This window comes from Struthio camelus, chromosome W, assembly GCF_040807025.1.
Source record: "Struthio camelus isolate bStrCam1 chromosome W, bStrCam1.hap1, whole genome shotgun sequence".
Lineage (NCBI taxonomy): Eukaryota > Metazoa > Chordata > Aves > Struthioniformes > Struthionidae > Struthio > Struthio camelus.
This window is the reverse complement of record NC_090981.1, coordinates 57,548,582-57,572,435: the sequence shown is the minus strand read 5'-3', so window position 1 is coordinate 57,572,435 and position 23,854 is coordinate 57,548,582. Positions and strand designations below refer to the sequence as shown.

At 67.9% G+C, this 23,854-nt stretch overlaps 2 protein-coding genes across 16 annotated transcripts in view; both read left to right on the top strand.

Annotated features, from left to right (window-relative positions):
• Nucleotides 1-2,310, top strand: part of LOC138060853 (talin-1-like) — a 62,688-nt gene extending 60,378 nt beyond the window's left edge. For all 4 annotated transcript variants that reach the window (XM_068925263.1, XM_068925265.1, XM_068925264.1 and 1 more), the window contains exons 56-57: nt 23-148; nt 893-2,310. In XM_068925263.1, coding sequence (XP_068781364.1) covers nt 23-148; nt 893-1,024 — 258 coding nt within the window. In that variant the 3' untranslated portion in view covers nt 1,025-2,310. The remainder of the gene's footprint in view (nt 1-22; nt 149-892) is intronic.
• Nucleotides 2,311-6,993: 4,683 nt separating this feature from the next.
• Nucleotides 6,994-23,436, top strand: LOC104147808 (tropomyosin 2). 12 transcript variants are annotated; one of them, XM_068925273.1, is made up of 9 exons: nt 6,994-7,185; nt 8,338-8,463; nt 15,617-15,750; nt 16,805-16,922; nt 17,137-17,207; nt 17,444-17,519; nt 18,296-18,358; nt 19,531-19,600; nt 23,132-23,436. In XM_068925273.1, the coding sequence occupies exons 1-9, from the start codon at nt 7,072-7,074 to the stop codon at nt 23,212-23,214; spliced, it is 855 nt and encodes a 284-aa protein (XP_068781374.1). In that variant the 5' UTR covers nt 6,994-7,071; the 3' UTR covers nt 23,215-23,436. The 12 variants fall into 12 exon arrangements, with proteins under 12 accessions (XP_068781374.1, XP_068781379.1, XP_068781377.1 ...); XM_068925278.1 differs by lacking the exons at nt 17,444-17,519; nt 23,132-23,436 and adding exons at nt 18,097-18,172; nt 21,730-21,931 and having other exon boundaries at nt 7,009-7,185; XM_068925276.1 differs by lacking the exons at nt 17,444-17,519; nt 23,132-23,436 and adding exons at nt 18,097-18,172; nt 20,024-20,989 and having other exon boundaries at nt 7,009-7,185.
• The last annotated feature ends 418 nt before the right edge of the window (nt 23,437-23,854 follow it).

Below are 23,854 nucleotides of genomic sequence, written 5' to 3'. Positions count from 1 at the left end.
TTCTCCCTCTTGCCTACTCCAGGCCGCCGGCAATGCCGTGAAGAGAGCGTCGGACAATCTGGTGAAGGCAGCCCAGAAAGCAGCTGCCTTCCAGGACCATGATGAGACCGTGGTTGTGAAGGAGAAGATGGTTGGGGGAATTGCACAGGTGAGCAGTAGGGCTGTTCTGTAGGGGGCAGGGTCAGCTCTGGCTTCCAGCACAGCCTGAATATGTGTCAGGGATATGTCCTATGATCCAGCAACACGAGGCACCTCTCTGGAGAGCCTCAAAAAAATGCTGCAGGCAGGAAAATTGCACCCATCCCACCCACCACCAATTAAATACTGCGGATTCACAGTCCTCCCACTGCTTGTAGTAGCAGGCACTGCTAGTGAACATGCTCATACCAAAGTCACAGGCATGTAACACTGATAATACGAGCACCATCCCTGCAGCCAGGACGTGTGTAGGGCGGAGCACAGGGCAAGGGATGAGAACTGCCCGGCATGAGGTGACACAGGTCCCAGCTCTGTCCCCTGGATGTGATCTGGCTCCAAGCTGTGAGCTCACAGCTGAGACCTGCACATGCAGCAGGTGTTGGGCTGAATCCCAGGAGCTCTGGTGCTCCCTGTTATTATCTCCAAAGGGCCGCGGTCCTACCACTGGGATTGTTCTGCCGCAGCTTGGAGAAACAGCAGCGCAGGAAGGCTGTGGCTGTGATGTGAGGAAGCCAGAGTATGGTGTGCAGCAGTAAGAGGGCCCAGCAAACAGGAGCGCAACACCTTGGTGCCCTGAGAGCCTGCCCCTGCCTGCGTGGTGCTCTTGGGCATTGCTGCGGCAGACGCTCTGTCCCTAGCACGTAGGTGGAGGGAGCTGTGCTCCCGCAGGCTCTCACTGTGTTCTTGCTGGCAGATCATCGCTGCCCAGGAGGAGATGCTGCGCAAGGAGCGGGAGCTGGAGGAGGCCCGGAAGAAGTTGGCCATGATCCGGCAACAGCAGTACAAGTTCCTGCCCTCGGAGCTGCGGGACGAGGAGCAGAACTGAGCCGTGTGCGACTGAGCTGCTCCTGGGCAGAGCCCTCCCGCCACTCACTGCACAGACTGCTGCCGCCGGCTCCTATTTAAGACCCACTTCGAGCAAAGGGCTGCCTTGGATAGACCAGAGCTCTTCCTGCACCCAGAGCGCCGGGCCTAACTGAGACACCGCTCACCACTGCCCCGAGCAGGCGCTGCACCAGCAACTCTGCTTCGCCGCCCAGCCCACCTTCCCACGCGCACGCGCATCCACACTGCAGCAGGGGCACGGCCAGAGTGCCTGGCAGGGCCTGGCCGGCGTGGGAGCCTCTTCTGGACTGGCTCAGGGCTTTCCCATGCCTGCGCTGCGCGTCCTGGGGTGCAGGGTGCCTGGGGCCGGAGAGCCCCCTGCCGCGCTGCAGGGCCTGGGCTACCGCGCAGCCAGCCCGGCCCCCTGGCCCTCCAGACCTTTCAGGATTTCCCTTGTGCCTTTGTCGTTCTCTTTCCAGTTCTTTTCTTCTCTCTCCTCCCCACGTGGGAAGGGGAGAGAGTGGCGTCTTGCCCTCTTGTACAATGGAGGGTAGGGAGCAGCTCTGCATGTTCCCTTGCTGAATCCTCGCACAGAACCGCCTTTCACCTTTGATGCCTTATTGCTGGCTGAATCTCCCTGCCCACCGCAGTTCCCACTGCCTTCGCAGCTTCCTTAGGAGGCCCCAAGTCTCCCCCAAGAGCATCTTCTTCAGCCCAAGCCTCTTCAGAGGGGCTGAGCTCGAAGCTGCAGTGCCTGCGCTCTGGGGTGCAACGGGTTAGCCCCTAGAGCTGCTCTCCGCCACGTCGTCGCCTTCCTGCGGGGCCTTACCTCCCCCGCAGTCCCCAGCCAGCTCTGCCCTCTTCCTCGTTCCCAAGTGCCTGCATCATTTCCCAAGATCTTTGGTATTTTTTGTAACTTTAAATCTCTGTAGTAACGAGTCTGCAGCTTTCAAAGTTCATTTATTGCCCTGCTCCTATCCTCCCCACTAACCTCCCAGCCTGAGCATCCCCAGCCCGTGCCATGGAGCCCCGTGGCTGCCTGTGCCCCAGGCTCTCACCGGGGCGCCCGGTCCCGGAGCCCAGCTCCCCACCCCTCCTCGGCTCCGGGATGCCCAGTCCCCCCATTTCCCTTGCACTTGCTGAGGCTTCTCTCACTATTTTGATACTTTAAGCTTCCCATATTAAACATTAAAGGAAACCAGCTCCCCCTGATGCTCTGGGGTGGGAGGGGTGGGGATGTCTCCTTGGAAAGAGGCGTTCATCAATAAAACTGGTTTTCCTGCTTTTTTTGGTGCGTCTGTGTCAGCAGGACAGGCGAACTGTCTGCGGGGAAGCCCTTTCAGCTGGCAGGGCAGGGATGGGAGATGTCCCCATCCGTGCTGCGAGGGGGAGCAAACCCAGGCAAGGAGAGATGAGGCTGGTTCAGGGACGAGTGGGTAAATCTGAGTGGTGGGCAAGTCGCGGATATGAATTAAAAGGCCGCGGTGGGTCCGGAACAGCTCTCTAGCGAGGGCCGCGGGAGGGAGAGGGCTGGGTGCCACGGTGCATCCGGAGGAGCTGCTGGCGGCCTGATCTGCTCCCCTGGGCGGGTGCTGGCCCCGGCGGCGCTCCGCAGCGCTCGCCCACGCCGCGGGCGCAGCCAGGGCTGCACCACGTGCCCGGTTTGGCTGCGGGGAGCAGGTTTGACTCCAGGCCCAGCCACCGGCACGGCCCGGGGCGCGCGGCGCTGGCGGAAGGGGCCAGCCGCAGCCGGGGGCATCGACTTGCGGGCGGGCTTGTCTGCATCCCTCCGGCCGGCGCGCCATGGCTCTGGCTGGGGCAAGGGGAGGTTTGCCAGCCGGGTCCTTTCCTTGTGCTGCACGGCGGGTTAAAAGCTGGCTCCGGCACAGGGGCTGTAAATGGGACAGGACTTGGCAGCGCAGCCTCTTTCAGGGGGTGGAGGGGGAGCTGAACTCGGAGCAGGGCGGCCGGGGAGCAGGGGTGCCCGCAGCTGGGGTTTTCCGTCGCCGGCACAGCCATCCCCGTGCCGTTGCCGTGTCTGGTCCCCCCAGCGGTGCCCGGCTCGCTGGCCGCGGGCGGGCGGCGCAGCCCCCCGAGGAAGGGGGTGCTGGTGCCGGCGCCGGGCGGGTTTGCCGGCGCCTGCGCTCCTGGGGGAGGGGAGCGGCGAGCGGGTGCTTAGACAGCACGGAAAATATTCGAAGCACGTCCAGCAACAGGCACCCGGCGGGCTGGACCCCCGCTGCCAGCCGTGTGGCCGGCCCCACAGGTGCTGCTGGGGGGGGGGGCACCCGCTGTCGCTGGGGGGTTTGGGCCTCGGTGAGGCCCCCGCGCGTCCCGGGGGGCTTCGCGCTCCCGGCCTGGCCTGCCCCCCGGTTCCTGCTGCCAGCCGAAAACATCCGCGGCGTCCACCCGCCCCCGGCGATATTCCCAGCTCCCGGCCTCGGCCTCTGCTTCGCGCCTGCCGGGGGGCGCCCGGAGCCCCCCGGGGCCAGCGGTGGGTGCCGGCGGCGAAGCGGCGCTCGGCGTGCCGCCGTGCCGGGAGGGCGGCCGAGCCCCTCCGGGCGCCGGCGCTGAGCTCACGCCCCGAAATAGCCGGCCTCGGGGCCGACCGGAGCGGGCGGCAGCTGGCGGACGCGCGGCCCCTTCCCCACCTGTTCCCGCCCCGTCACTCCGCGGGATTCGGGCCCCCCCTAGCCCGGCCCGGCGAGGCCACCACCTTCAGCGCCTTCGGCCGGCCGGCCGGCGCTGAGCCCCGGCAGCGGGGGGCGAGGGGAGCGCCCCGGGGCCGCCGGCGCCTGCCCCCCGGGTGGATTTGTGCCTCCTGCAGGAATCCCAGCCCTCCCAGCTGTCCCCTGACCGCCTGCGCCGGCCTGACCCCGCAGCGGGCCGGCCCCCTGCTACCGAGCCGGCCCGGGGCCCGGCCGGGCTGCCTCCCTCAGCCGTGTCCGCCGGGCCCGGCCAGAGCCCAGAGGAGGCGGCAGAAACGCCGGCAACTTAATTTCGGCACGCACACCCGAGCAACCGCCAGTGGGGGTCATATCCTTCCGGGGGGCAAAGCAAGGGCCCAAGCACGGTGGGACACCTTCCCCCGCCACCGTTATCCTGCCTGGCTGCTCCCGCTGCACAGATCAGCGTGTGTCCCCCCAAGGCTGAGCCCGCTGAGTTGGTCAGAGTTTCGGAAAGCCATCCATCCTCGTCTGAGAGCGGCCGGAGACGGGTGCTGCCCCTCCGCTTGGGCGTTTTGCTCTGGCAGTTACCGAGTCTCCTTGCTCAAATACGTGCCCAACTCATCAGCGTCAATAGCTGCGCTCCCGAGGCCGCCGGTGGCTCTTCTGGGTTTTTCCAGCAGCTCCAGCAGCCACTCAGTCCCCCGGGAGCGAGCTGCGGCCGCTGGTCACGTCACCGCTACGCCTTGCTGACAAACCAGGGGGCCGAGCTCGCTCCTCGCCTCCTCCGAAGCCGCTTTCTCCGGCTCCGAAACGCTTCTCGGAGCTCTTTCGGGGCCGCCCGGCACCGGGCGGCGGGGAGCGCGCGCCCTGCTCCCCCTCCTCGCTCTCCCCAGCGCCGGCTGGGCGGCGAGCAGCCCGGCCGGGCTCCGGCGGCGCCCCCCGGCCCCCCGGCAGCCCACCCCTGCAGCTGGGAACGCGCCAGAAGCATTTACGAGCGTTTAATTAAAGCGCGGCTTATTTTTAGAGGATCCCGGATCTGAAAGCTTGGCATTTTTTTGGCCCGTCGAACGTAGTTTATTTAGGAGGGGGGAAGCGCTGGGCCGCGCGTGGCCGGGGGTGCCGCCGGCGTGGATGCGCCGTCCCGCAGCGCACCTCCGCGTCCGCCCGCCGGTGCCCGGCGCGAGCGCCCGCCCCACGCCGTGTCCTCGCAAGGGGATGCCGGCGCCACCAGCGTGCAGGTTTCCTGGGACACGTGGCGCGGGCGAGAGCCGGCGCGGTGCCGGGGGGCTGCAGGGCCAGCGGGAGGGGGCCAGGCCGCGGACGCCAGCCCAGCTCCCTCCTGCGGCCCGGGGAGGCTGGCGGGACCCTGCCGGGGCAGCGGGAGCACCGTTAGAGCAAGGAACGGCGCACGGATGAGCCAAAGCCTGGGAGTTTGAGGGTGGGATCTGGGAGGGGGACGGGGACGTGCACGAGGTGCTGCCAGCTCTGTGGGTGTCCCCAAATCAATCCCAGCCCGTGGGTGTGCCCCAGCGCAGTGCCACCAGGGTGCTACTAACCCAGTGTCACGGGGGTGTCCCCAGTGCAGTGCCACCAGGGTGTCCCCAGTGCAGCGCCCCCGGGTTGCCCCTCATCCAGTGTCCCCCAGCTGCCCCTAACCCAGTGTCACTGGGGGTGTCCCCAGTCAGTGCCACCAGGGTACCTCTAACCCAGTGTCACCGGGGTGTCTGCAGCGCAGTGCCACTGGGCTGCCCCTAGCCCACTATCACTGGGGTGTCCCCAGCACAGTGCCACCGGGGTGCTCCAACCCAGAGTCACCGGGGTGTCCCCAGCACAGTGCCCCCAAGCTGCCCCAACCCAGTGTCACCAGGGTGTCCCCAGAGCAGTACCCACCAGCTGCCCCTAACCCAATGTCACCAGGGGTGTCCCCACTGCAGTGCCACCAGGGTGCCCCTAACCCAGTGCCACCGGGGTGTCCCCACCGCGGTGCCCCCCGGCTGCCCCTGACCTAGTGCCACCGGAGTGTCCCCACCGCGGTGCCCCCGGCTGCCTGTAACCCAGTGTCACCAGGGTGTCCCCAGCGCAGTGCCCCCAAGCTGCCCCTAACCCAATGTCACCAGGGTGTCCCCAGAGCAGTACCCACCAGCTGCCCCTAACCCAATGTCACCGGGGTGTCCCCACCGCGGTGCCCCCCGGCTGCCTGTAACCCAGTGTCACCAGAGTGTCCCCAGCACAGTGCCCCCAAGCTGCCCCAACACAGTGTCACCAGAGTGTCCCCAGCACAGTGCCCCCAAGCTGCCCCAATCCAGTGTCACCAGGGTGTCCCCAGAGCAGTACCCACCAGCTGCCCCTAACCCAATGTCACCAGGGGTGTCCCCACTGCAGTGCCACCAGGGTGCCCCTAACCCAGTGCCACCGGGGTGTCCCCACCGCGGTGCCCCCCGGCTGCCCCTGACCTAGTGCCACCGGAGTGTCCCCACCGCGGTGCCCCCGGCTGCCTGTAACCCAGTGTCACCAGGGTGTCCCCAGCACAGTGCCCCCAAGCTGCCCCAACCCATTGTCACCAGGGTGTCCCCAGAGCAGTACCCACCAGCTGCCCCTAACCCAATGTCACCAGGGGTGTCCCCACTGCAGTGCCACCAGGGTGCCCCTAACCCAGTGCCACCGGGGTGTCCCCACCGCGGTGCCCCCCGGCTGCCCCTGACCTAGTGCCACCGGAGTGTCCCCACCGCGGTGCCCCCGGCTGCCTGTAACCCAGTGTCACCAGGGTGTCCCCAGAGCAGTACCCACCAGCTGCCCCTAACCCAATGTCACCGGGGTGTCCCCACCGCGGTGCCCCCCGGCTGCCTGTAACCCAGTGTCACCAGAGTGTCCCCAGCACAGTGCCCCCAAGCTGCCCCAACCCAGTGTCACCAGAGTGTCCCCAGCACAGTGCCCCCAAGCTGCCCCAACCCAGTGTCACCAGGGTGTCCCCAGAGCAGTACCCACCAGCTGCCCCTAACCCAATGTCACCAGGGTGTCCCCACTGCAGTGCCACCAGGGTGCCCCAACCCAGTGTCACCGGGGTGTCCCCAGGGCAGGCTGCCCCTAACGCAGTGCCACCAGAGGTGCCGCCAGCCCGGTGGCACCGCGGCGTCCCGCGAGCCGGGTGCCGGGGCTGCGGCGGCGGCGGGGTGCCCGGCCCCCCCGGCCGGTGCCGTCGGCGGCCGGTGGCGAGCCTGTCCCTAAAAGGTGCTGGCGGGCGGCGGGGGAGGTGCCGGCGCGGCCCCTCCCCGGCTCTTAGGCGGCGCGGCGGGGCGGGGGGCGCAGAGCCGCCGCTCCGCCGCCCCCGCCGCTCCCGCGCCCCGCCGCCGCCGCCGCCGCCGCCGCCGCCGCCGCCACCATGGAGGCCATCAAGAAGAAGATGCAGATGCTGAAACTGGACAAGGAGAACGCCATCGACCGCGCCGAGCAGGCGGAGGCTGACAAGAAGCAGGCGGAGGACCGCTGCAAACAGGTGGGCCCCCCACGACTCCCACCCCCCTCCCGCCAGCGTGGCCTGGGCACCCCCGACTTAGCGGTGCCCAGCCCCGGGGACCTCACCCCTTCCCGTGTCCAACCCTGGGGACCTCGTCTCACTGGGAGTCCAACCCTGGGGACCACAGCACTAGGGCTGTCCACCCCTGGGACCTTGCCCCGCTGTGTTCCCAGCCCTGGGGACTTCACCCCTCCCAGCATCCAGCCCTAGGGACTTCAACCCTCCCGGTGTCCAACCCTGGGGACCTCATCCCACTGGCAGTCCAGCCCTGGGGACCACTGCACTAGGGGTGCCCACCGGCTGGACTTTGCCCCGCTGTGTTCCCAGCCCGGGGGACCTCACCCTTCCCAGTGTCCAACTCTGGGGACCTCACCCTGGTGGGTGTCCAGCCCTGGGGACCTCACCATTCCCAGTATCCAACCCTGGGGATCACAGCCCACTGAGTGTCCAACGCTGGAGACCTCAGCCCACTGGGAGTCCAACCCTGGAGACTACTACCCTAGGGGTGCCCACCTCTGGGGACCTCACCCCACATGGTAGCCAACCCTGGGGATCTCACCCCTCTTGGTACGCAACCCTGGGGGCCTTACCCCTCTGCGTGTCCAACTGTGGAGACCCCATCCCACTCAGTGCCCAGCCCCAGGAACCTGCGCTCCAGCCTGCTGCCCACCTCAGTCCCCCCCAGACGCCACGCCGTGTCCTTGGTGGGACAATTCAGCACCAGCCCATCCCTGCCTGCCACCTCCTTATCCCTCTCCCACAGAGACCCTTGGGGACAGCGTGCTCCCGTCCCAACCGCACAGAGAGTGGCCTCTCAGTGCCCTCCGGAGCTTTGTCCCCAAAGTGAGAACCTCAGCAGCCCCCTGCCTGGGGAGGAGGCCACCATCTCCTTGTCCCTGTCAGGCTCAGGGATGCTGGAGGCTGCTCTGGCCCTGGGGATCCTGGGGCTCCCCAAGGACCTGCAGCCCCAAAGTTGACGGAGTGAGTGTGTCCGTATGCTCCCTTACCGTGCCCCTGGCCTGGCCTGCGTGGCTGCCCGCCTCAGCCCTGCGGGCATTGCCAGGACCCCCAGGACCTCCAGCCTTGTGTGCCTTGCCCCCCCTGACCCCCGTGCTCCTGTCCCTTCCCCAGCTGGAGGAGGAACAGCAGGGCCTGCAGAAGAAGCTGAAGGGCACGGAGGATGAGGTGGAGAAGTACTCCGAGTCCGTCAAGGAGGCACAGGAGAAGCTGGAACAGGCGGAGAAGAAAGCTACAGACGTACGTAGGCTCGCCAGCAACCCCTCCCCTGCGCGCGGGCCGGACCCGGGGGGGCCAAGGAAGAGGGGAGCCTTATATGGAAAGCATCTGCGGGGAAGACTGGCGGGATCCCATTCCTGGGACGCTGACACTGAACCGGGCTGAGCCGTGGCAGATGCAGGGCAGGGAGCAGCCCGGGGCCGGCTGCGCGTGGGGGGCGCGCGGGGGGTGCGACGGGCACCACTTGCACAGTCGGTGGTGCCTCCTGGCTTCGCCGCAGCTTCGTCGGCAGAGCGGAGCCACCGCCTGCCCGGCTCACGCTGCGCCCCGCCGCGCTGCCTGCGCCCCAGACCCAACGGGGACAAGCGTCCCGAGGTGGGTCACTGTTCCCTGGGTGCACATCTCCGGTACGGTTGTAGTAAAAGCTCCACAGCACTTGTTGGCCTGTTGCAGGGCAGCTGAAAGGAGCAGAGGATTAGAAGGAGCTCATGCCCACGGCCAGCTACCGGGGCGGCAGCGCGCACTGGTTGCGAGGAAGGATGCTTGGGGCACCTGGGGCCACCCTTTTGGGGGCCGCTGTGCAGCCTGGCACCCTGGGAAGGACACGGCCGGGGACGGTTTTATTTAGTGTTGTGACTGATGTTTCTCCTGAGAAATGGATCCCGCCGGGGAGATGTTAGGAAGGTGCTGAAAGTGGCTTGTGGCAGCGCAGGGTGAAGGGTGGAACAGCTGTGCGCGGCCTCGGCGAGCGGCGCGGGGTGTAACGACCTGCGGTGCCACACTGGGTATTTGACACCCTATAAATAAATCCTCCTTTTGGTAGCCAGTCCTTCTCTGATGAAAACCAACCCTGGAAACTGGAGGAGAAGCTGAAGGGGAGCCGTGTGGAGCGCGGCCAGCAGGGGCATGGGCCAGGCTTTTTAGGACTGAGAACCAAAAATTCGATCCCAGCTGGTTTAGGGAGCTAAATGGGGGAGATGCGTCAAATCTCCGAGGTGGCCGCCAAGGACAGGGGAGAGCAGACAAGGACGAGCAGCGGCAGCAGGATTTCCCGGGGCGACTGGTTCCTCCGGGACTTCAAAAGATGCAGAGAAGGGGCAGGGTGACCCCGGGGCGAGGAGGCACCCGTGGCAAGGCCACAGGCCGGGTGGCACCTCCGCAGGCGCAGGGTCGCCGGCGGCAGGATTTAGCCGATGCCCGTGCTATGCCCCTCCGTCTGCGCTCCGCTGGGACTCCTTGCGCGGTCGGCCGTGGGAAAGGGGCGACCCTGGGACGCGCGACCCTGGCTGCAAAAGGCACAGCCTGCAGAGCCGGGATTTCGGCAGCAGCCCCAGCCTGTCCGGCGGGGGCTGCGTGGGCTGTGCGGCCGCGGCGAGGGGGGCTTACGGCCCTGCCAGCGGCAGGACTGAGTCTCCTGGGAGAAGTTTGCAGAAGTTTGTCCTGAGAAAGCTCTGGCTCTGCTTGTTGATCTTAGGGGCCTACTCCAATTTAATTAGATACTGAAACAATTAATGAAAACAGTGGAAATCCTCGGGAAAGGCACATTTGTTCTGGGCTGGGCAGAGCGGCTGCAGTGTCTGTACAAGGGTTTGTACTGGTCTAACTGGATGGGCGCTGGCCTGGGCCGAGGCAAGGGCGGTGCGGGGTCCCTCCGAGCGCAGGTGGGACGCTCCCGGGCGCAGAGCGAGGACGAAGGGGCAGGCGCCGGCACCAGGAAGACGTTGGCTATGGGGACACAGGGCGCGCAGCAGAGTTTGCGGGTCGCAGGGGGCTGCGCGGCGCCGTCCTGGGCTCCCTGCCCCGGAGCGGGGAGGGTATTGCCCCGCTCAGCGTTCCCAGCGGCTCCGAAAGTCTCCCGGGCTTTGGGAAGGGGAGTCCCGTCGCAGCAGATGCAGAGGCCTGGGAGCCCCAAACCCCTTCGAGGGAGGCAGGGCCCAGGATGTGCGTTCAGGAGAGGAAAATTCAAAACGCGTGTTTGGGAGAGCATCCGCGGTCCAAGCCCGCAGGGGGTCCAAGCTCCTGCGGCACGGGGGCTGCGCAGAGCCCCGCCGGCGGTGTTGCAGCCCGGACGGGATCCCCCGTGTCCGGGAGGTTGGGAGCTGCCAGGTCTCGGCGTCGGGAGCTGAACGTGCTGACAGGGCTAAGTGTCCGGGCTCGTGTCACCTCCTCCACGGGGACGAGGCGCAGCACTGCTGCCGGCTGCGCCGAGGCAAAAGAGCAGGCTAAAGCCCCCGGAGCAGCTCACAGGGGTGGGTTACGCGGCCCCCCGGGCGGGCGCTCGCCGAGGGGCGCCAGTTTGCGGCGCCGGCCCCAGGGTGCAGCTGCGAGGGGCTGGCGGGGCGCAGCGCGCGCCCCAGGAAATGCAGGCTCTGGCATTCCCAGGCCCCGATCCCGAAGGCTGCACCCAAGTTCCCGCCCCGGCGCTCTCCCAAGCTGCGACTTTGCTCTTATTTGGCCATTCCCTGAGCCGGTGGGAGGGAACGGGGCTCTGCTGGGAAGTGACTGCATCCCGGGGTGGGGCTAGCGCAGGAGGCGCCCGCCGCCGGCCCCGGGCACCCAAGGGGCGCCTGGCCCGCAGCTGCCCCGCGGCCCGCTCCCACGGCCCCTCTGCCGCCCAGGAGCCTCCCGCTGCCCCGAGCGAGGGGTCCCGCGCAGGCTGCCGGGCTGGCGCGGCAGCGCGGTCGGCACCGAAGCATCCGCGCTGTCGCCGGGCCGGCAGCGGGGCTGAGGCCGGTGGTGCCCAGCAGAGCCGCCCCTGTGCCGCCGTTTCCTGTCTCCAGGGGCTCCAAGGGCAGCTGCCGGGGTCGGCCCGGGACCTGGTGTCCCAGGAGGCAGGCGGGAAGTGCAGCCGGGCTGCCCCGGAGCTGTCGGAGCTCCTCAGCAGAGGACTGAGGGATGCCAGTGCATACCCTCCTGCCGGATGTCCCTGATGTTCCTCCCCAAGAGGGGTGCACGGGGCCCCCCACCAGCAGGGCGCACAGTGACCCCCAGGGCAGGGTGCACGTTGTGCTCCCACGCAGGGTGCATGGCACCCCTCACCAGGTAGGGTGCACAGTGACCCCCATGGCAGGGTGCACAGTGACCCCCGGGGCAGGGTGCACGTTGTGCTCCCACGCAGGGTGCACAGCACCCCTCACTAGGCAGGGCACACGGTGACCCCCAGAGCAGGGTGCACGGTGCCCCCCCCAAGCAGGGTGCACAGTGCGCTTCTAGGGGGGGGAGCTTCCCCCGGAGGCAGAGCCCCCAGGCGCTGTGGGGTGCACCAGGGCTCTGCAAGCCCCACGGGTGCAGAGGGGCTGAGCGGGACAGCTGCGGGGACCGGTATTCGGCCTCTGGTCCCTGTGCAGCTGCCAGGAGCAGGCTCTGCCCCATGGCACTCATTGAACTGCCCGTGGCCCCTCTGGGCAAAAGACGGAGAGCCCCCCCAGCCCTGCACAGGGGTGGGGGATGGAGCTTGGGGAGCGCCCGCAGGGGCTCACAGGGCCCCACGCCATGCCAGCCTGCGCTCCCCGGGCTCCTTTCTCCCAGGAAAAGACCTGCCTGGGCTCCTTCCCAGCCGGCCGGTGGAGCTGGCCGGGACCATGCACCCTGATGGGGCGTGCAGCCTGACGGGGGGCACGGTGCACCCTACCCAGGGGTGGGACCTTGCGCCCTGCCTGGAGGGCAGCCTCAAGGGGGCACTGTGCACCCTGCCTTTAGGGGCACATCGTGCATCCTGCTTGGGCAGGAGGAAAATGTACCCGGGGGGGGGGGGGCACCGTGCATCTTGCCTGGTGAAGGGGCACCGTGCACCCTGCTTAGGGGAGGCACTGTGCACCCTGCCTGGTGGGGGGCACCGTGCACCCTGCTTAGGGGAGGCACTGTGCACGCTGCCTGGGAGCGCACCGTGCGCCCTGCCTGGTGGGGGTCCCGTGCACCCTGCCTAGGGGCCGCTGTGCCATGCATGGGGGAGCACCGTGCATCCTGCCCAGGGGAGCGTGGCAGGCCCAGGTCGGGTTGGTGGCAGCAGCAGGAGGAGGAGGAGGAGGAGGAGGAGGAGGAGGAGGAGGAGCAGGAAGGGATGGAGGCAGGGCGGGCGGCGGGAGCGGCCGCCGCCTGAGCGCTTCCTGCCCGAGCCAGCGCGGCTCCCACAAAGGGCTCGGCGGCGCGGCCTCCCCTGCGCTCCCCCGCCGCCACGGGGCCATGGCCGGCATCAGCTCCATCGACGCCGTGAAGAAGAAGATCCAGAGCCTGCAGCAGGTGGCCGACGAGGCGGAGGAGCGCGCCGAGCACCTGCAGCGGGAGGCCGATGCCGAGCGGCAGGCCCGCGAGCGGGTAAGGCCCTGGCCGGGGCCGGGGGGGGGGGGGCTGGCCGCCCCCGGGGCCGCCGCGGCGAGGCCGCCCGCTCGCAGCGCCTGGGAAAGCCGCGGAGGCGGCGGCGGGGCCCCCGCGGAGGCGGCAGGGCGCTGCCGACCCGGGCCCGACCCGGCTGTGGCATAAGCGGCATCTTTTCCCGGTGCCCCCCCCCCCCGGCCAGCCCCCGAGCCGTGCCGGTGCCCCCCCGGCGCAGCCCCCCGCCCTGCCCGGGCCGCCGCGGGCGTTGGCCGCCCCGGCTCGCTCGGCGCTGGGGGCGGATGTCGTCCCGCTGCCGCCGCCGCTATCGGGCCTGGGCAGCCGCCGCTCGCTTCCGGGGCTGCTCCTCGGCCTCGTCTCCCCGGAGCGGCGTTACCTGCTCGGGGCCGGCCGCGCCGCAGCTCGCCTCCCTTGCACCGGCAAGGGGCATCTCCCGCCGGGCCCGGGGGGAGAGGCAGGAGCCCGGCGGCCTCGGCGCGGGGGGCAGGTAGCGGCCGGTGGGTCGCGGCACAGGCGCCCGTCCCCGTGCTGGGGGGCTGAGCCGCCGGGGCGGCCGCCCGGCATCGCCCCGGCAGCTTGCGGGAGAAGCCGGCCGTGGCGGGGCTGGCGCCTCCGGGCAGCGCCGCGGCCCCGTCGAGAGCCCGCCGGCAGAAAGGTGGGTGCTGCCCGGGCCGTGCCGGGGCCGGGCGCTGAGTCCCCGCAGCTTCTCCGGAGCTTGCCGGGGCGGCGCGAGGCCCGGCCGCGCTGCCAGGTGAGAGGCCGGGCTCGGGACGGAGGCGGCTCGCCGCCCCCCTTGGGCTCGCACGGATGCCGGGAGAGGATCGCTGCGCCTCGCCGGCCGGCGGCACGCGCTGCTGAAACTCCCGCGCCCGGGCTGTCGCCTGGCGTCGCGCCGGCTCTGCGTCGGGGGGCGCGTGAGCGTCCCTCGGCGGGGGCAAGCCGCCCCGCCGCGCTGCTGGGGGCTGACCCTCCCGCTCTGCGGCAGCGGGACGCGGCGTTTCCAGGCTCCGGCTTGTTGCAGGCTTTGGGGGGGGGTTTGGTTATTTTTTTTCCTGTCCGTTTTGTTTTTTTTTCCGATGCCTTCTGCGCTCCTGCAACATCCTCCCGCTATCAGGGGCGGCGGAGCTGGGTGCGGCGCCGGGGCTGTTGGCACCAGGGCCGCAGGCAGAGGAAACGGCCCCTTCCTGCCGGCGCGGATCGTGTTCCCGCTCCGCCGACGCTGCCGCGGAGCTCGTGTTCCCGAGCGTCCGGCCAGGCGCGGCTCTCCCCCGCGTCGGGGCCCCTTCCCCAGGGTGAGGGGTGGGGGGGGAATAAAACAAACAAACAAAAAAAAACCCCTGCGGGAGCAGGGGCGGCCCAGGTGGGTCCGGCGGCATCCCCGTAAGCGGCGAGGCGTTGCAGGGCCGGCCTGGCCCCGTGCTGACACAGCCCCGCTCCGTGCTGCGTGTCCCCCGGGGACGTTGGCGGCGGCGGCGCGCGAGGCCAGCCGGGGACGGCACCCGGGAGCTGCGGCCGGCCAGGCCTGTCCCAGCCTGGGGAAAAAACGGGGTGACTATCCCTGGGGTGTGCCGGGGCGCAGGGCTGCTCCCCGCGGTGTCGTCTCGTTGCTGCCCATCCCTCGCTCGCGGGGCTGTTGTTGCCCCGCTGCAAACGCCCCGTGCCGGGAGCTGCTGAGGCAGCGATTCCCGGCCGCGGCGGGAGCAGGAAGCCTTCCCGGATGGAAAGAGCGCGGGGCCAGGCGGCGAGGGGCTGGCGCGGGGCCAGGGCCGTGGCTCCCGGGCCCTGCGGCTCGGGCCGGGCCGGCTGGCACCGCGGGGACCCTGGGAACGCCCGGCGCCCCGCTCCCGCGGGCCCCGGCTTGGCCGGGCGCCGAGGGCGACTCGCTCCATTGTCCCCGCCGCCGCCGCGCTAGGGGGGCTTGGCGGGGGCCGCGCTAGGCTTCGGCCGTGCCTGCCGCCGGCGCGGGTCTCCCGCCGCAGAGCCTCTCGGCTCGCTCCGCTGCGGCCTCCATAAACAGGAAATCCGCGAGTGGCTCCCGTCTCCTTTTCGGGAGCGAACGCGCGCGGGGCATTCCTGCTCCTTTACTCACCGCTCTGCAAACCCCAAATACCATCCCCGTGACAGCGCGGCCGCTCCGGCTCCCCGAGCAGGGAAGGGCGCCTCTTGTCTCCGTGGGGCCGGGGCTGGCCGCGCCGGGCGAGCGCCGCAGGGGCCGGCAGCGTCGAGCAGGGCCGCCCGGGGCTGGCGCCCGCCGCGAGGGGCGCTTGGGCCCGGGCTGTGTGGTCGCGAGCAACCAAGCAGCCGGCAGGGTGCTCGGGGCGGAAGGCGGGATGGAGACAATCCTGTTGTGCTTAGAAATACGGGCGCTTGGGGCACGGGTCGGCGCGGGCCGAAGGGGTCTTTGCTCAACAGCAAACGCAAAAGTAACTGCAGAAAGTGCCTTCTACGCTTATAAATATACGCGTAAGCATATGCGTCTTGTAATGAGCCTCTGGAACTCGTTAGGGCGAGCGAAGAGCTCGGCGGGGTTCGAAGGCAGGGCAGGGCGCGTGTCTGGGTGGCAGCCGGCGCCCCAGGGCTCCCCCGGCGTTGGGGGCGCACGCTCCCGCCTGGCAGCCCCCCCCCCCCCGCCGTTCGGTGCTTGCGCTGCCCCCAGCTCAGCCCTTGGGGGGGGGGCAGGGTGTCCCCCCCTCCCCGGGGCAGCGGCTTGCACCTTCCCCAGCTTCCCCGGGCAGCGCTCGCGCCTCGGTAGCGGCAGGGGTGGCCGCCGCGGGCAGCCTGGGCGTCTCTCAGCCCTTCGCCGCTGCGGCAAGGGGTGACCGCGGCCTTTCTTCTCCCCCAGGCCGAGGCCGAAGTGGCTTCTCTGAACCGCCGCATCCAGCTGGTGGAGGAGGAGCTGGACCGAGCCCAGGAGCGCCTGGCCACCGCCCTGCAGAAGCTGGAGGAGGCCGAGAAGGCGGCTGATGAGAGCGAGAGGTGCGACGCAGCCGGGACGGGAGGGGACGGGCGGCCCTGGGTCGCAGGCAGCCCCCTTCGCCCTTGGCTTCGCTGTAGGGGTTCGGGAGGGGTCTGGGATTCGGGGCCGGGCGGGAGTCCGGCTGCCGGGAGCCTGCGGCCCCGCGCTGCGAGGGCTGAGCGTCGAACGCATCTCCCTCAGGATCCCGCTCGCCGCGGTCAAGCCTGGAGAGAGCTTCCCTGAACCGACCTTCAGGGGACTGGGTCGGTCTTCCTGCAGACCCCCGAGGGAGAGAGCAAGGCCACAACACAGAGCGGTTCCCCCAATAAGCGCGCTCTCCGCAATTTCCAGGCCGCTCCTAAAGTCCTGAAAAACGTGGTCTGATGCTCGCGTAAATACCAGGCAGTAACCAAAGCCAGTCCCCGGCCACGTCGTCACGCTCCTGATGTGACGTGTTTCCTCAACGACCAGCAGCATGCGAGCTAGCGGAGAAAAGTCTTTTTGCGCTGGCCCGTCTGGGCCCCGCGGGACGGCCCCGCCACCCCAGCTGCAGCGTCCCTCCCGCGCTGGGACCGCGGTGCGTCCCTGCCGCAGGCTGCTCGGGGGCTGCATCGCTCCGTTTCTGAGCGTCGCCCCTAAATGAGAAACGGCTTCGCTACGGGAAGTTTTCTAGCGTTTCCCGAAGGCTGCCAGACTGTCAGGCTGCTTCTGCAGAGATTGCTCCCAGCCCCCATCGGGCGCTGCACACGTCTTTCCCCCGCTGGACGATGAGTCTGGGACAGTTTGGGACCTGCCTGGCTGAGAGGCGCCGCGCCTGCACCCTCTCGCTCTGGGACACGGCCCCAGGGTGGGCTCGGGGCCAGCTTCGTTGCCTGGCTGCTGTGATTGTGAGCAGGAGCATCCCTGCCACGACCCTAACGCGCAGGGTGGCCAGCGAGTGCCGGCGTCCCCTCGTCCGCCGAGCCGGAGGACGGCGGGCTGGGACGTGCGTGGCAGGCGCGGAGCCAGGCGCAGGAGCTGGGCCACGGCCCGTTGGCCAAGGCAATAACATCTTCTGGCTTGGACTCTCCTCAGAGGCATGAAGGTCATCGAAAACAGGGCCATGAAGGACGAGGAGAAGATGGAGCTCCAGGAAATGCAGCTGAAGGAGGCGAAGCACATAGCCGAAGAGGCCGACCGCAAATACGAGGAGGTGAGCGCCGCTTCCCATGCACGCCCTCGGCCCTGTCCCCTGCCCACCGCCGCCGTGCCCCGCTGTCCCCAGGCTCCCCGCGGCCGCCCCCTCGCCGCAGTGCCGTCTGCCTCCCAGCCCCTCGGCCCCGGGCCCGTCGTGGCCGCGACGGCGGTACCCGGGGCAGAGCTGGGACCGCCCGGGGCCGACACGCGCCTTTTGCTCCTGCCGACAGGTGGCCCGCAAGCTGGTTGTCCTTGAGGGAGAGCTGGAGCGCTCGGAGGAGCGGGCAGAGGTTGCGGAGAGGTGAGTGGCGGCGCTCGCGGCCGGTCGGTCCGACGCAGCTCTTGCCCGCGGGGCGTGAGCCGGGCAGGTTGGCGGACGCCCCTTCCCCGCCAGCGCCGCCGGCAAGGTCGGCGCTAGGGGAGCCGCCGGGCTCGCCGGCGTCGGCAGGGTGGGTGCCGGCCGGCCAGGAGCGCGCTTGACCCTGTTCTCTGCTCGGCGCCCCCCGACCCCGGGGTGCCCCCTCTTCCCACCCGCAGCCGAGTGAGGCAGTTGGAAGAAGAGCTGCGGACCATGGACCAGACTCTCAAATCCCTCATGGCCTCAGAGGAAGAGGTACTGCGGCAGGGGAGCGGGGAGCCGGGCGGCAGCCCCCCTCTCTCTCTCTCCGCCTCTGTCTCTCGAACCGCACGAGCCGCCTCTCTCCTCTCCGCACCGCTGCCTCGGCCACAGCCTCACCTTTCCTTCCCCTCGCCCGGCGAGCGGCAGATGTTGGAGCCGGGGCCCCGTGGACGGGGCAGGCCGGGCGCGCCGGTGCACGGCGCGGAGGGCAAAGGGACGCTTCCCACGCCGTTCCCCCATCCGCTCCGCTTTCCTTCCCGCGAGGCGGGAGCCCGGCTGCCGGACACTGGTGGCTTTCCGCCTCCGGAAGCGGCGTCCGTGCAGGCGGTCCGGCCGCGCACCGGCCCCTCCGAGGAGTCGCGAGGAACGGATGTGTCCCAGCAGCTGCCGCTCACCGGCACGGTGCCTCTGCTCCTCTTCCATCTGCGTTTGCTGGGTTTTTTTCCTCCTTTCTCAACTTGTTCTCTCTCTTTCTTTCCTCCTTCCCTGCACCTGCTCTGTCGGCTCTTCTCTGTCCTTCGCCTGCCCCTGTCCCCACTCCCCCACCTGATGGCCCCTGCTTGGGATGTAGTAAATGTGGTGACCTAGAGGAAGAGCTGAAAATTGTCACCAACAACTTGAAGTCCCTGGAGGCCCAAGCTGACAAGGTAGGACCTGGCTGAGCTGGGGCTGGGACAGGGGCCAGCTGTGCATGGGGTCTGGCAGGGGACCGGGGTGACAGGCAGCCGCAGCCGTGCCGCCTGGCTCACGAGCGCCGTCTCTCTCTGCAGTATTCCACCAAGGAGGACAAGTACGAGGAGGAAATCAAGCTTCTAGGGGAAAAACTGAAGGAGGTAAGGGATTTGGGGCAGGGCACCCCAGAAGAGGGGTTGGCAGGCAGGAGGCCCTGCGCTTGTCTCTGGGATGCTCTGGCAGGGCCCCTCTGCCCTCGGGAGGGTCCCTCAGGCCTCGAGAGGTCTTCCTGGACCCTCTGGAGGGCCAATAGTTGTGTCCCTGGGGAGGATCCCCTTGGCAGAGGCAGGCACGGTCCCGCCGTGCTGCGCCCTGCTCCTGGTGCACCACTCACCTCTGCTCCCACGGCGCCAGCTCAGCCTTTGGTAAAGCAAAGAAACGGAGTGCTGGAAAAGGCATGAGGCAGTGGTCAATTTAGACTGGAAGACATCTTGGAGGTTATTGCAAAGACTGGGAAAAAAGGCTGTAGGCCAGGCAGAGCATTAGTGCATTAGTCTGACCTTAGCACTTGAGTGGCTGCCCTGCAAAAAGTCCCCTTCCAGCCCCCCCTTCTCCGGGGAAGCGTACCTGGTGTCCCACTCCGGCGACGTGGGCTGGCAGTAGCTCATGCCCTGCACACTTGCACTTCAAGCCACATTCGGTTAGCGGTGATCCGTGTAGCACTGGTTGCACGCATGAGCTGTGAAGTGTGTGGTCTCTGAACGGCTCTCCACTTTCAACAGGACAGATGAGGATAAATGGGATGCCCAGCAAGAAGGCACTTTGTCCAGATGCCTCCTTTGAGGTATCTGCTGCTAATTTAGGGTTTAGAGGTCTGCAGGCCCCTTGTTCCCTTCTTTTCGCTGATGTTTGCATGTCTTTAGGGCATGTGTGGCCTCGACTCGCACGTCTGTGTACAGTTGCTGCATCCCCAGGCTCAGCGGGGCTGAGGCTGGTCTTTGCGGGTCCTGCTCTTCCTAGGATCAGTCTAACGTGAAGCAGCATCGTTGGCTTGGCTCCCACGGGCTGCACAGGAGCCCTTGACATGGAGGGCACCACCAACCCTGCCCGTGCTTCCAGTACCCCAAAACAAAGTCAGAATAATCTCTTGAACCCCACCATGGGAGGCTAATCCAGGTGCTCGCCAGCTCCACCAAGGAGCCTAGGTGTGGGCTTCTGGGAGGAGATGCAGAAGGGGCAGGTTTGGGGTCCGGTGCAGCCTGTGCTGTCCGAAAACACCTCCATCGTGCCCCACAGATCTACAGCTCATCCTCTCTCCCCTGTACCCCTGCAGGCTGAGACCCGAGCAGAGTTTGCCGAGCGGTCTGTGGCGAAGCTGGAGAAAACCATCGATGATTTAGAAGGTAAAATGTCCTTGCCTGCCCCGCTTCCCTCACGCGTGGGGAGCACAGGCGGCCTGGGAAGGCCTGGGGTGCTCCGCAGTGGCCATCTGGGGAGGGATGGGGCACAGCCGGGGTGAGGACAAAGCACCCCGCAGGTGCGCTGGGATGGGTGGCCCAGGGTGTGGGGTGGCCACAGCTCCCCGGGACAGGGGAAGGCCGGGATGCCGCGGGGAGGAAGAGCCACGGGGTGCCGTGGCCCCCATCCCCCCCTGGCACCGGGACGCCACGGGTCGGGAAGACGGCCGCGTCTGCCCCCTGCGAACCGTGCACGGCGCCGCACCCGCACGCCCCCACCGCGGCCCCCCGCTCACCGCCACTCTCTCTCTCTCTGCCGCCGGCCCCCCGCCCTGCTCCACCGCCCCCCTGCCCACCCCTCGCCTGCAGACGAGGTGTATGCGCAGAAGATGAAGTACAAAGCCATCAGCGAGGAGCTGGACAATGCGCTTAACGACATCACCTCCCTCTGAGCCCCCGCCGGCCACCAGCACCGCGCCACCCCCTGCCCACCACCCCCCTCCCCGCTCGCTGCACGCCTGCCCTGCCTGCCCCACGGCTCCTCCTGCCCCGCTGTCCTACCTCTGTCCCTCCTCGGCACGACCCCTTTGGGGCGGGAGCCAGCCTGGCTGGATCCCAAACCGTCCCTCTTTGGGAGGAGACGAAGGTCTAGCTGCTTAGGGGTGAGACGTGGGGATGGGGGGCAGTCGCATCCCTCCTGGGCGCCCGCGAGCTGGGCGAGCGGTTGCCCGTGAGGTGCAGGTTTTGGGCAGGGGGTGGCCTTCCCGAGGGTGCAGATGCTTCCTGTGGCAGACAGAGAGGGGCGGAGGGGGGTGGGGGGCTGTGGGGCTCTCCCCATCGCTGCGCCCGTGTCCCGGCACTGCCCAGCGATGGGTTGCAGGATGGGAAAGGGGCAGAGCTGGGCCAAGGACCCCTTAGCTCCAGCATTGTCCTCCTCGGCCGCCACCGCCGGGGAGCGGGAGGGGGGCCTCAGCGCTGCAACCAAGCTCCAGGGCTGGGGGGGGGGGGCTGCCTGCCCCCCACATCTCCCCAGCAAAGCCGCCCCCGTGCTGCTTTCTGAGCCCGGGCATGGGGCTGCCGGAGGGGATGCAGCGTCCCCACGGCCAGAGCGGGGAGGGCTCATTCCCCAGGGATGGAGAGGGGGGGAGTCAGGCCACGCGGGCAGCCCTTCCCCAGGCAGGCAGGCAGCCCCCCGCTCCCTCCCTCGCCCCCGCCTCCCGTCTGTCCTTTGCACATCGCTGTTCAGTTTGCATTTCATGACTTTTTTTTTTCTTTTCTGTTCTGTCCCTCCGGGTAACTGAGTTGGTCTCAATAAAGCGTTTTCTCTCCTCGGTTTCTCCTTTGTTTTCTTCATGCTGCTCTGGTTTTCCACTCTCATCCCTCATTTCCTGCCTGTCTCACGCCGGTGCCGGCAGCCGGGCGGGCGGTAGGAGGTGGTGGCACGCAGCTCGCAGCCGCGGGAGCGCCGGGACCGCCTCAGGTGGAGCCCAGAGCGGCTCCCGCGCTGCGAGGCGGAGCGTGACGGGGCCCTTTGTGCCTTCGCCTGGGGGCGATGACCCCCCCCCCCCAGCACCCCTCCGGCTCTCGGGCACAGCTTTCCTCATCTTTTGCCTCCTTCCAAGACCTGCTCTCCATCACTCTTGTGGCCTGAAATAGGGTTAGACCTGCTCCTGCCCCTTCCCCACCCGCGCTCTCAGACGCGGCCCGCAAACAGCGGTTCCGCAGCCCTGGCATCTCGCATCACCCTTCCCTGTCGAAAGGGCTGACCCTGCCCTTCAGCAGCGATTCCTGGCCCTAACGGGGTCCCAGCTTCCGTGGATCCTCCTCCTCCTCCTCCTCCTCGACGTCGTACCTTGCCCCACCGCCCCTCCCCAAACAGACGGACCCCCGGCCCCGGCCCTGCCCTGGGACCTGCTGCCTCCTCCTGCCGGTCCCAGCTCATCGCCGCTGCCCGCTGGGCCACCAACGCCGCGGGGTTCCCGCCGAGGTCTCTCGCTCGGGACTGCTGTCTCTTCGCTAATTCTCCTTTCTCTCTCTCTTCCCCTCTGCTGCGCTGATGTCTCCGTTGTCTCTAGAGCGCTCAAGGCAGGAGGCCGAGAAAAACCGCGTTCTCACTAACGAGCTGCGGGTCATCCTTACCGAACTTAACAACTGAGCTGCGGAAAGCTCCCTGGCCACAGCCCATGCCTGCTCCCGCCACGCGGCCCGTGACCGCGGGGCTGCCGTGGTCTCTGCTTCCCCGTCCCCCCAGGCCCTGCAGGGGATGCTCCCGGGCCCCAGCTGCTCCCTTACCCTGTTTCGGCCAGGCTGGGTCAGGGCTGGGACTCCCTGTCCTCTCCCTGCTGCAGCTAAGCGGTGCATGAAGCAGGGCTAGCCAGGCCTCAGCTTCCCACCCTGGGGTAACCGCCCTGCTCGGGGGTGCTGGAGAGCCCCTCCGTAGCTGATCGGTTTTCCTTGCGAGAGGAAGGAGGGTTTTCACAATGTCCTGGGACACCCATGCCGTGATGGCTGTCCCCTGGCATCAGCTTGGCCCTGCTAGGGAGGGACGTGATGCCTTGTGTATCGCTGCCTTCCTCCCCTCCTCCCTGGGGCTGAGGGACCCCCTAAGGTGGCCAGCCTCTTCCTGGTTACCCTCGTCATCCCAAACGGTGCAGGGAGGATTCCCCTCCGAGCAGGGCCTCCCTGCCAGGAGAGCTGGGACAGAGCTGGGGACCAGGCAGCACCCCGCGGCCCCAGGCCTGGGGAGGGGGACGGGGCGGTGGGGGGCAGAGCCCAGCTGGGAGCGCTGGGAGATGGGGCTGGGGTAGCAGGGCAGGGGCCTGGCTGGCAGACCTCCAGGTCCCATCCCCATCTCTCTCTCGGAAGATGCAGTTGGGAAGTGAGAGCCGAGGGAGGCTCTGGCCGGCGGAGCTCGTCCCTGCAGCCTCGTTAGCTCTGCTCTTTCTCTGTGCTGTCTCTCTGCCCATCCTCCCGGGCTGCTGTCTCCCTCCTGTTCTTCACGGAGCACCGCTGGGTTATGGAGCAGGCACTGGTTCTCCTCTTTCACTGGCTGAGGGTTTGCACACATGTCCGTAGCCAGCCGGCAACAGTAGTGAAGACCGGGGGTAGGACGTTTGGTGGAGATGGGGCACCCCAGCACGGGGCTGCGTGAGGCTATGTCGCGTGGCTCGCCGGTGAGCGCACCCAGGGCCACCGGGCGCGATGGGAAGATGAGAGAAGCTGAAGAGCAGAAACCGGCCCAGCTAGCCTGGCCACCCTGGCGGGTCCCAGAGCGGCTGGCCTCATCCCTTGCGCAGGCTCTGCTCCGCAGGGATGCCCCGCTCTGTTGGACGCTGTTGCCGTACTGAAATGTCCATTTGTGTGCGTGTGTCTGTGCTTGGTGTTGTGTGCGTGGGTCTGTCTGTGCCTGGGTGCGGTTGGCCTGTGTCTGTGTGCGCACGGTGGCTGTGTGTGGCTGTGTGTCCCTTGTGTTCACAGAGAGTCTGGCCAGTGCCAAAGAGGAGAACGTTGGCATCCACCAGGTCCTGGACCAGACCTTGTTGGAGCTGAACAACCTCTGAGCTGCCTGGGGAGCCCCCCGTCCCTCTTCCCTACCCCACACGTGCACCCCACTGGCACGCTCTGGACGTCATCAGCTAAACTGCGTCTTGGCCAAATCCACGCATCCATTGAGAAGGGAAACCCTGCAGCCTTACACCGTGGCTCAAGGGTGTCTTGTCTGTGCACAGCCAGAATGGCTCTGTCCTGTCTTCATGTCCAAATATTAAAGCAGTTTGACAAGATGGATGAGTGTGCTTAGTCCTTGTGGGTTCGTATGGACACTAGGAGATGTGTGTGTGTGTGGGGGGGGGGGTTCCCTTCCTTATTCGTGCACAGAGGCTCTGGGCCTCGCTATGGGGCAGGTAGTGGAGTTGTAAGGACACCCTCCTTGGCTTTGGAGGGCTGGGAGTGATAACGCACATGGTCTGGGCTGCGTTCCCACATCTCCAGCTCTTCCTTGGGATGTGAGTGACGCACAGCCTTAGGGGAGGAAACTCAAAAGTCCAAACTGACCATCCTTCAATCAGGTGCACATTGATAGCAATATGTCGCTAGTATGACCCCTACCATAACTGGCACGTTACCTGCCTGGCACTCGGGAAGCCATGTTGACTTCTCCATGGAGTCCATCTCATGGTTCATGCTAACCACGCAGTCTAA

What these genes read in the sequence shown, in the direction of transcription:
- LOC104147808 (XM_068925273.1), top strand. Translation starts at nt 7,072, where the DNA reads ATGGAGGCCATCAAGAAGAAGATGCAGATGCTGAAACTGGACAAGGAG. An exon ending in GCGGCTGATGAGAGCGAGAG is followed by an intron (nt 15,751 to 16,804) that starts GTGCGACGCAGC and finishes GACTCTCCTCAG; the next exon opens with AGGCATGAAGGTCATCGAAA. An exon ending in AACCATCGATGATTTAGAAG is followed by an intron (nt 19,601 to 23,131) that starts GTAAAATGTCCT and finishes TTGTGTTCACAG; the next exon opens with AGAGTCTGGCCAGTGCCAAA.